The following is an 11,553-nucleotide window of genomic DNA, read 5'->3' on the forward strand; positions in this document are numbered from 1 at the left end:
TCTCCTTGCCTTCTGCACTTATCTCTTTCTTTACCTACCCTCCTTCTCACCATCCCCATCCTTTGTCTTCAACCCCCTCTCCCCCTCCCTCTTTCTCTACCTACCTGACTAATATCCCTGTCCCTCCACTCTCTTTTGCCCTCTCCACCTCTCTTTCTTCACCTAACCTCTATCCTCTTCTCTCTTTCTCTCTTCCCGACCCCGCAGGCCGGTCCGAGGGGGGCTACCGCCACAACAAGCCGTGTCGCCACGACAAGAGCCCGTCCCGGTCCAACAGCGAGGTCATCAGCCCGGAGATACTGAAGATGAGGGCGGCTCTGTTCTGTATCTTTACCTACCTGGATACCAAGACCCTGTTGAGGGCCGCGGAGGTCTGCAGGGACTGGAGGTTTGTGGCCCGCCACCCTGCCGTGTGGACCCGGGTGCTGCTGGAGAACGCCCGCATCTCCTCCAAGGTAGAGGACACGGATCGTACACGCGGAACGACAGACCAAACACACGTACACACCACAGGAGGCTGCTGAGGGGAGAACGGAGCAAAGGGAATGGCATCAAACACCTGGAAACCATATGATGATGTATTTGATACCATTCCACTGATTCCGTTCCAGTCATTACCACGAGCCTGTTCTCCCCAATTAAGGTTCCACCAACCTCCTGTGGTACACACACATTATGCACCTGCACACACGCGCAACGATTCTGCTGATGGTTTACTTGCAATAATTGTGATATGTGTTACAGTAAGTGCTTCGAGCGTATGCTAAATGACTAAAATGTAACTGTAATTTCTTCGTCCCAGTTCCTGAGTACACTGTCCCAGTGGTGCACCCAGACCCATTCCCTCATCCTCCAGAACCTGAAACCACGACAGAGGGGCAAGAAGGAGATCAAGGAGGAGTACCTCAAGAGCACGCGGTGAGAGGAGAGGCGTGTGTGTGTCATGGACTGATTTCCCTCTGTACAGCGAACAGCAGGGGTCTGCAGTACTCTGCCTCCTTCTCCTTTTTCATTCTCTCCTTGCCCTCTCTCCATCATCTCTCCTTCCCCTCTCCCCATCATCTCTCCTTCCCCTCTCCCCATCATCTCTCCTTCCCCTCTCCCCATCATCTCTCCTTCCCCATCATCTCTCATCATCTCTCCTTATCATCTCTCCTTGCCCTCTCTCCATCATCTCTCCTTGCCCTCTCCCATCATCTCTCCTTGCCCTCTCTACATCATCTCTCCATCATCTCTCCTTCCCCTCTCCCCATCCCATCGTCTCTCCTTCCCCTCTCCCCATCCCATCATCTCTCCTTCCCCTCTCCCCATCATCTCTCCTTCCTAGTCTATATACCGTAGCAGGTTGAGAATGTGTAAGAAAGCCCGAAACTCTATCTCATTCCTGACATTGTGTGTGTTTGTGAATGTGTGTATGCACTGCCTTGTATGAGTGTGCACACACTGTAATTACATGCTTGCTCGTGTTATTCCTCCATAGCCTTATGAATACAAAATGGCTCTTATTCTGTTCGATGATGCTTTCCACAAACAGATTGAATACGTTTTAGTACATCATTTTTCTTAACTCTCTTGTTCAGCGCAGGATAATGCCATGCATTATTAACACTCTACTGCTTAGACAGACAAATACAGAGGCATACATTGCTGCAGTGCCTTGTTCAACTCAAGGACAATACTCATTCTGCACTGAGTAATTGGTTATTCAGCAACAGTGGTTGTTCCTTATTAACTTGTTTGTTGTATATCTGCCTGTCCGTCTCTCTCTCTCTCTCTCTCTTCTTGCTTTTTCTCCCTCTCCAGTGGTTGTCTGGAGGAGGGTCTGGAGTCCTTGCTGAAGGCTACAGGAGGGAACCTGTTGATCCTCAAGGTGTCTCATTGTCCCAACCTGCTAACTGACCGCTCCCTGTGGCTCGCCAGCTGCTACTGCCGAGCCCTGCAGGCCGTCACATACAGGTACTACCACCAGGGGGCGATCACACATAGTATAGTACAGTGTGTATATATAATAAAGTACAGTATACATACAATATAGTACAGTTTACAGTGGATTTGGAAAGTATTCAGACTCCTTGACTTTTTCCACATTTTGTTACAGCCTTATTCTGAAATTGATTAAATCGTTTTTTCCCCCTCATCGATCTACACACAATACCCCATAATGACAAGGCAAAAACTGGTTTTTAGACATTTTTGCAAATGTATCAACAATAAAAACAGATTTTACATAAGTGTGCAGACTCTTTACTCAATACTTTGTTGAAGCACTTTTGGCAGCAATTACAGCATTGAGTCTTCTTGGGTATGACGCTACAAGCTTGGCACACCTGTATTTGGGGAGTTTCTCCCATTCTACTCTGCAGATCCTCTCAAGCTCTGTCAGGTTGGCTGGGGAGCGTTACTGCATAGCTATTTTCAGGTCTCTCCAGAGATGTTAGATCGGGCTCAAGTCCGGGCTCTGGCTGGGCCACTCAAGGACATTGAGACTTGTCCAGAAGCCACTCCTGCGTTGTCCTGGCTGTGTGCTTAGGATCATTGTCCTGTTGGAAGGTGAACCTTCGCCCCAGTCTTAGGTCCTGAGCAGGTTTTCATCAAGGATCTCTCTGTACTTTGCTCTGTTCATCTTTCCCTCGATCCTGACTAGTCTCCCAGTCTAGTCCCTGCCGCTGAAAAACATCCCCACCACCATGCTTCACTGTAGGGATGGTGCCAGGTTTCCTCCAAACGTGACGCTTGGCATTTAGGCCAAAGGCCAAATAATTTGACCTTTCCATTGCGATAATGATGGAGGATTGGTTCATTTCCATTTTTTTTGTGTATGTATATATATATATATATGCAGACAGACGGATTAAAAGTAAATTTACATTGTAATACTTGTGACAGCCAACATTCTAACTCCGCCCTCACTTTTGGACTTTATAACATTCCCAGAAGACATGAATTAATTTATTAGTCATTATTAGTTTTACACTTTAGACATGACTCTTCCGTTGTGCTGTAGAGTAAAATTGTCTCTTGTATAACGAATTATACAACAGACATTTTATACAAGAAGCATTATTTTATACTGAATTAAATGTACATTTGTGTTAACTGTAGTCTTGTTAGTTATGTTCCAACATTCCCTCCATCTTGTGCCAATATCAGTTCTTTTTAAATCTTGGTTCCAATAGTTTATATATTTTTCTAAGAGATTATCAGTTGGATAGGCTCTCTGCAAGGTTTTGTGTAGTTTACCTATCATACAAATATCATTTTCTGACTCCAATAGGATTCCCTCAAGATTACTCTGATATCCAAAAGATTTCAAATCCAAATGTTGTAATATAAACTTTTAAGTTGTATGTATTTGAAAATATCTACATTGGTCAATCCAAAATAGCTTTTTAAAGCTGTCATGGAAATACATGTATTTCCTATTACTAAGTCATTTATGGTTTTTATGCCTTTTAGTTTTTTTTCCATGTAGACCAATTTATCAGTGAATTCTGGAACGCTATCCAAGGATTGTTCCACAAGGTTGTGTTTTTAGGAAGTGATATTGGTTCTTGTAGAATACGTTTAGTTTTTTCCATATTGTTATAGTGTTCTTAATTGTTAAGTTATTCACATTCTTACCTTTCTCCTTTGAAAATAGACATGTAAAAAGATTCTGGGGATGAGCTGAGCATCTTCAATAGTTACCTATTGTTCCTCTTTAGTGAATTTGACTATATGTCGCAAGTAAAAGCCTTGGGTGGCGATTTGATACCATTCCAAGTCTGGAAGGTTAAAACCACTCTCAGACATAGGAAGATGTAAAACTTTCCTTTTTATTCTATGAATTAGTGTTACCAAAAATAAATACAAAGCCTTTGAAGAGGTTTATTCTACCTGTAAGATTTATGGGAAGATTATTCCATTTAATTAGATCTGTTTTCATGCTGTTCAGTAATGGAATAAAGTTATCTTTCTATTTGTTGTCACGTATTAAGTATTTCATATTTTTTGTAGTCCACTTAAAGATTGCTGTAAATCATGAGTTTAAATATATATATATATATATATATACATTTATTTAGTTTTTCCACGTTTTTCCATGAGTATTCAGAAAATATATTTTGAAATAAATATTGGTCAGGTATATCAGGAGATCGGCTGCAAATAAGTTTAGTGTATATTAATGTTTACTGATACCTGTTACATGTGGGTCCTGTCTAATTCTTTCTGCAAGTGGTTCAATTGCCAGTGCAAAAAGGAGGGGGGGACATCCCTGTCTTGTGCCCCTTTCTAAAGAAATTTCATCACATGAGGTATATTTTTGCTTTAGGACATTTCTATATTTATTTCATTAGTTTTTTCTGCTGTTAATGTGTAGCCTAACACGGAACCCAAACAGGCTGTGCGCGTGCGCCATCGTGCATACATTTATTTTGTCCCCCTACACCAAACTCGACACGCAGGTTAAAATATAAAAACAAACTCTGAACCAATTACATTAATTTGGGAACAGGTCGAAAAGCATTAAACATTTATGGCAATTTAGCTAGTTAGCTTGCACTTACTAGCTAATTTGTCCTATTTAGCTAGCTTGCTGTTGCTAGCTAATTTGTCCTGAGTTGTTATTTTACCTGAAATGCACAAGGTCCTCTACTTTGTCAATTAATCCACACATAAAACGGTCAACCGAATCGTTTCTAGTCATCTCTCCTACTTCCAGGCTTTTTCATCTTTGAACTTATATGGTGATTGGCATCTACACTTTCATACTATTACTACACTCGACCGGCAACACAGTTCGTCTTTCAATTACCCACGTGGGTAAAACCAATGAGGAGATGGCACGTGGGTACCTGCTTCTATAAACCAATGAGGAGATGGGAGAGGCAGGACTTGCAGCGCAATCTGCGTCAGAAATAGAAAGGACTTCTATTTTAGCCCTTGGCAACGCAGATGCTCGTTGGCCCTCGCAAGCAGTGTGGGTGCAATAATTGAATAACATAGATTCCTAAATTTATTTTGCAACGCTCGCGCACGCGACGCGAGTGGTGTGGTCAGCCTATAAGCCTAAGCTTTAGGGCCTAACTATGCTCCAATTGGGCAGAAAAAGTTATTGTCTATCCACTGAGGCAAAAAGAACAATGTCGGAGTTGAATTCTATAAGAGAAAAGCTGCAAAACGGAGAGTTGAAAATCAATAGAAGGGAGGACCAGAACAATAGCCTAATGTTCGGGAAAGATTTGGTGAAGAGGATGATGACAGTGTTATGTGATGATTGCGAGGCGCTATACAAATTTGACAGTTAGGGACCATCTATAAAGGTGCTATTTTTATCAGCATCATAAAAGCTGATCGTATTTCAACCACATAAAATATGCATTCAAGTGGAACTGAAATCTTATCAGAAATATGTTGGGTAATATTCATACCTTTTTTAATTTCCTTAAAACCGGTCAAACGGAAATTTTGCACAGAAAATCTTGCATCCCTAAACGTCTTTGCTGTGCAAGAGAAGCAGAGATGAAAGAACTTTAACGACGTCAACTAGATTTAATCATTTATTCTATCGATTTATGACAGTCTGGTGACCAAGGGTTTATTTAGTATTCTAGGGCAACAATTAATGACAGAAGCTGCATGCATCTAATTATAGAAAAGTTGACTAACAAATAGCGTACCAAAATGTGGGAAATTATAAGCAGAAACTTAGGCCTGTCTCTGACTGTACATTGCATTTTCTATATTTGCGGGTCGGGTGCGGGCCCAAGATTTTAACTTTATCACATACAGTTTGAGACCCCTGATATATATTATGAATGGGTGTCTAGATGATTATACCATGAAGTATAGTGAACTGGTGTTTTTTGTTCTAGGAGTGCCACAGACCCTGTAGGACAGGAGGTGATCTGGGCTCTCGGAGCAGGCTGTAGAGACATAATCTCTCTCCAGGTGGCACCACTACATCCATGGTGAAAGGCAACTCTCTTAGCACACATTTATTTTTATGAATACTGTTAACACATCTATTGTAACGTACCTCGCTCTTTCTCCTCCAGCCAACAACCGGCTCGCTTCAGCAACCGATGCCTGCAGACCATTGGCCGATGCTGGCCACACCTCAGAGCCCTGGGCGTGGGCGGGGCAGGGTGTGGCATTCAGGGACTAGCCTCATTGGGTGAGTACATTTAATTTGGATAAATATCTCATGAATATTTAATCTCATTGGTCATTTAATAAATAAACTGATATAGGGACTATTCTTTCAGAACAATAGAAACCTTTTGGATTGAAGTGCTTTGTATGGTTCATATGAGGTCTGTTGATTGATAGAACTTTGTCCTTCAAGGGGTTATTTGTCACATTTAGAAATATTTCTTCTTTTTCTTAGGAACAAAACATTCTGATTTATTTCTGTCCCATCCACACAGATGGAAAGGGGGAAGCGTGCGACTGCAAATACCCTCCCAGTCAGAAGGAAATGTAACCCAGCTATTGAGTTCCTACGATTCACAGCATGCAGGAACAGAGGGAGGAAATTACTTTTGTGGCTAGTTGAGAAACGATTGTCTTGGTGGCCTTTCTGTTTATCAGTACATGGGCTGAGTGAGGATGAGGGGTGGCAATAGGAAAGGATATTGAGTGCCTCTCAAATGGCACCCTATTTCCTATATAGTCCACTACTCTTGGCCAGAGCCCTACAGTGCATTCAGAAAGTATTCACACCCCTTGACTTTTTCCACATTTTATTGTGTTACAGCGTGATTTTTTTTTTAAATGAACACATTTAGATTTTAGGTCACTGGGTTACATAATGTCAAAGTGGAATTATGTTTTTAGAAATGTTTACTAATTAATTAAAAATGAAAAGCTTAAATGTCTTGAGTCAATAAGTATTCAACCCCTTTTTTATTGGAAAGCCTAAATAAGTTCAGGAGTAAAAATTTTCTTATCAAGTCACAATAAGTTGCACTCTGTCTGCAATGGTAGTGTTTAATATGATCTTTATTTTATACCTCTTTTTCTCCCCAATTTCGTGGTATCCAATTAGTAGTTAGTCTTGTCTCATCTGCAAGCTCAGCTGCAACTCCCGTACGGACTCGGGAGAGGCGAAGGTCGCGAGCCGTGCGTCCTCTGAAACAACCCAACTAAGCCGCACTGCTTCTTGACACAATGCCCACTTAACCCAGAAGGCAGCTGCACCAATGTGTCGGAGGAAACACTGTACACCTGGCGACTGTGTCAGCGTGCACTGCGCCTGGCCCGCCACAGGAGTCACTTGTGCTCGATGGGACAAGGACATCCCTACGGGCCAAATCCTCCCCTAACCCGGACGACACTGGGCCAATTGTGCGCCGCCCCATGAGTCTCCCGGTCGTGGCCGGCTGCGACAGAGCCTGGACTCGAACCCAGAATCTCTAGATGTTTAAAATGATTTTTGAATGACTACCTCATCTCTGTACCCCACACATACAATTATCTGTAAGGTCCCTCAAGTTGAGCAGTGAACTTCAAACATACACTACATGACCAAAAGTATATGGACACCTGCTCATCAAACACCTCATTCCAAAATCATGGGTATTAATATGTAGTTGGTCCCCCCTTTGCTGCTAAAACAGCCTCTACTCTTCTGAGAAGGCTTTCCACTAGATGCGGAGACTTGCTTCCATTCAGACACGAGCAATGGTGAGGTTGGGCACTGATATTGGGCGATTAGGACTGGCTCGCAGTCGGCGTTCCAATTTATCCCAAAGGTGTTCGATGGGGTTGAGGTCAGGGCTCTTTACAGGCCAGTCAAGTTCCTCTACACCGATCTTGACGAACCACTTCTATATGGACCTCGTTTTGTGCACAGGGGCATTGTCATATTGAAACAGGAAAGGGCCTTCCCCAAACTGTTGCCACAAAGTTGGAAGCACAGAATCATTGTATGCTATAGCGTTAAGATTTCCCTTCACTGGAACTAAGGTGCCTAGCCTGAACCATGAAAAACAGCTCCAGACCATTATTTCCACCAAACTTTACAGTTGGCACGATGCATTGGGGCAGGTTGCGTTCTCCTGGCATCCGCCAAACCCATATTCATCCATCGGACTGCCATCTGACGCCTGGCATTGCACATGGTGATCTTAGGCTTGTGTGAAGCTGCTCGGCCATGAAAACCCATTTGATGAAGCTCCTGACGAACAGTTCTTGTGCTGACGTTGCTTCCAGAGGCAGTTTGGAACTCGGTAGTGAGTGTTGCAACCGAGGACAAACGATTTGTACGCGCTTCAGCACTCAACAGTCCTGTTCTGTGAGCTTGTGTGGCCTACCACTTCGCGGCTGAGCCATTGTTGCTCCTAGATGTTTCCATTTCACAATAACAGCACTTAGTTGACCGGGGCTGCTCTAGCAGGGCGGGAATGTGACGAACTGACTTGTTGGAAAGGTGGCATCCTATGACGGTGCCACGTTGAAAGTCACTGAGCTCTTCAGTAAGGCCATTTTACTGCCACTGTTTGTCTATGGAGATTGCATGGCTGTGTGCTCGATACACCTGTCAGCAACGGGTGTGGCTGAAATAGCCAAATCCACTAATTTGAAGTGGTGTCCACATACTTTTTGTGTATATATAGATTCAACCACAAAACCAGGAACGTTTCCAATGCTTCGCAAAGAAGGGCCCCTAATGGTAGATAGAAAATGAAAAATCCCTTTGAGCATGGTGAAGTTATTAATTACACTTTAGATGGTGTATCAATACACCCAGTCACTGCAAAGATACAGGCGTCCTTCCTAACTCAGTTGCCGGAGCTGAAGGAAACCACTTGGGGATTTCACCATGATGCCAATGGTGACTTAAACAGTTAGAGTTTAATGTCTGTGTAGGAGAATTGAGGATGGATCAATAACATTGTAGTTACTCCACAATACGAACCTAATTAAGAGTGAAAAGAAGGAAGCCTGTACAGAATCAAAAATATTCTAAAACATATATCCCGTTTGCAACAAGGCACTAAAGTAAAACGTTTTTTTTTAAAACTTTGTCCTGAATACAAAGCTTTATGTTTGGGGCAAACGCAACACATCACTTAGTACCACTCATAATATTTTCAAGCACGGTGGTGGCTGCATCATGTTATGGGTATGCATGTCATCGTCAAGGGAGTTTTTCAGGATAAAAATAAATGGAATAGTGCTAAGCACAGGCAAAATCATAGAGGAAAACCTGATTTGTCTACTTTTCAACAGACACTGGTAGACAAATTCACCTTTCAGCAGGACAATAACCTAAAACAGAGGCCAAATATACACTCGAGTTGCTTACCAAGACGACGTTGAATGTTCCTGAGTGGCCTAGTTAGTTTTGACATAAATTGGCTTGAAAATCTATGGCAAGACTTGAAAATGGCTGTCTGGCAATGATCAACAACCAACTTGACAGAGCTTGAATAAGTTTTTTCAAGAATAATGTGGAAATATTGTGCAATCCAGGTGTGCAGAGCTCTTAGTCTTACCCAGAAACACTGTAATTGCTGCCAAAGGTGATTCGAACATGTATTGACTCAGGGGTGTGGATACTTATGTAAATTAGATATTTCAGTATTTCATTTTCAATGAAATTGCAAACATTTCAAAAAACATGTTTTCACTTTGTCGTTATGGGGTATTGTTTGATGATGGGTGAGAGCATTTGTTTTAATCCATTTTGAATTCAGACTGGTAACACAACACAATGTGGAATAAATCAAGGGGTATGAATACCTTCTGAAGGCACTGTATGTGCCCTGGTCAAAGGTAGTGCACTATTAAGGGAATAGGATGCCATTTGGAAATCAGCCATTCTGATCAGTTCTCTCTCATCCTACCATCTAGAGCGAAACATGATGAAACTCTATCCCCAAGCTGTTGAATTGAATCATCTCAAAAATGATCATACAAATGGTAGAAACACAGTGAACATACTGTTTGGTTTTGTAGGCTGGTTATATGAGTTTTCGCCATGACCATCTCTTTTAAACTTATTTAGGTAGCATTGTTAAGTTTTATTTTAATGTAAGCACTGCTAACACTTCAACCAATGAACAAACGTATATCAATATGCGCTGGCCAGGTGTATATGACTGCTTTAGACTCTAGATATCTTATTTAGATATCTTACCCAGCACTTGAAAAATAATGGATGAGCAAATACCAAGCGGCCTGTCCATAGGGTGTACTTGTGCATCTAGCTGCCTCACTCTACAGAAACAAAATATATTCACCTGCCCTATGGGCTGTTCTGGTGCAGTCAGTACTTCTTACTTACATACTACTGACTAAGTTGTTGGTATCAAAGGCATCTCAACCGCCTTCTCCCCCTTCTCTCCTCCTCCTTCTTTCCCCCTATAGCGAGGAACTGCATGCGTCTGCAGGTGTTGGAGCTGGACCATGTGAGTGAGGTCAACCAGGAAGTGGCAGCTGAGGTGTGCAGGGAGGGTCTGAAGGGCCTTGAGATGCTGGTCCTCACTTCCACCCCGGTCACCCCTAAGGCCCTGCTACACTTCAACAGTGAGTACACCCTACACCCTACTACACTACATAGTACACTACCACCCCCAAGGCACTGCTATACTTCAACAGTGAGTACACCGTACCACAGACCCAGGTTCAAATAAAGATGTGCTTTATTGAGCTTGATTTTCACAAAGGAACCAGTAGAACAATCCCAAAAGTGCAACCCCTGCCCATTTTTAATTTTCCATTGCTCAAGCAATGGCTCAAAGTGTTGCGTAAGCACCATTTTGAATCCAGGTCTGCACTTTTCTCACCCAGTCAATCATTTCAGATCTACACAAGTGGCTAGGGCATAGGGGCTAGGGGTCTATTTGGAATTGGGTGCGAGTCTGCTCCTTTCGTGTGAGGGCTGTACACAATCTCGCCCCTCCAGGTGTGTGTCGTAACCTGAAGTCCATCGTGGTGCAGATCGGTGTAGAGGACTACTTTGAGGACCCCAACAGCCCTGAGGCTAGGAAGCTCTTTGACGAGATGGTGAACAAGCTGCAGGTAATTATAACAGAGCTTTAACTTCCACATCCCATTGAATCCCAATGCTCTTAAAAAGGATTGCATTTGAATAATCTAATAACATTTACAAAGGGGGTGCATCTCAATACACTTATAAAAGGGGACGAAACCTAATACTATTAAAACTTACTCTGGATCAGTGCTCTGAGGGCAAATCCTGACTATGCCAGTCCAAATAATTTCCTGTCTTTGGGTTCTCCTGCCCACAGTATACGTATAATTTGTATGACTAACTCTGTAGTATCCTTTAGCGATGGTTAGGTGGGTGAGCGAGAGTGGTCTATTATTACAACTCAACCATACTGAAACCGTACATGACTCAAAACCAAGATCCCCAGTTCAGCTGATCGTCTGAGGAATTCTGGAAAGAGGAAGTGTGGCGTTGAGGGCGGTCGCACGCCCACGACGGGCGCTGCTCAGAGGTTAAGAGGAAGAACGCGTCGATATTCGCACTCTGAATTTGTATCTATGGGCCCTGGTCAAAAGTAGTGCACTAAATAGGGAATAGGGTTGGCGTGTGAG

The 11,553-nt window shown here is 42.9% G+C and overlaps 1 protein-coding gene across 2 annotated transcripts in view; it reads left to right on the forward strand.

Annotated features, from left to right (window-relative positions):
• The window catches only part of LOC106609977 (F-box only protein 41), a 103,404-nt gene that overhangs the window by 82,522 nt on the left and 9,329 nt on the right, over positions 1-11,553 (forward strand). Inside the window, exons 7-13 of one of the 2 annotated variants that reach the window (XM_014209059.3) lie at positions 208-455; positions 803-918; positions 1,804-1,956; positions 5,856-5,951; positions 6,039-6,157; positions 10,357-10,515; positions 10,895-11,010. In XM_014209059.3, the coding sequence (XP_014064534.1) occupies positions 208-455; positions 803-918; positions 1,804-1,956; positions 5,856-5,951; positions 6,039-6,157; positions 10,357-10,515; positions 10,895-11,010 (1,007 nt within the window). Of the gene's footprint in view, positions 1-207; positions 456-802; positions 919-1,803; positions 1,957-5,855; positions 5,952-6,038; positions 6,158-6,410; positions 6,857-10,356; positions 10,516-10,894; positions 11,011-11,553 lie in introns of those variants that run through there. The other variant, XM_014209060.3, reaches the window with a different exon arrangement.

Source organism: Salmo salar, chromosome 08 (genome assembly GCF_965601325.2).
Source record: "Salmo salar chromosome 08, fSalSal1, whole genome shotgun sequence".
In the NCBI taxonomy this organism is placed as follows: domain Eukaryota; kingdom Metazoa; phylum Chordata; class Actinopteri; order Salmoniformes; family Salmonidae; genus Salmo; species Salmo salar.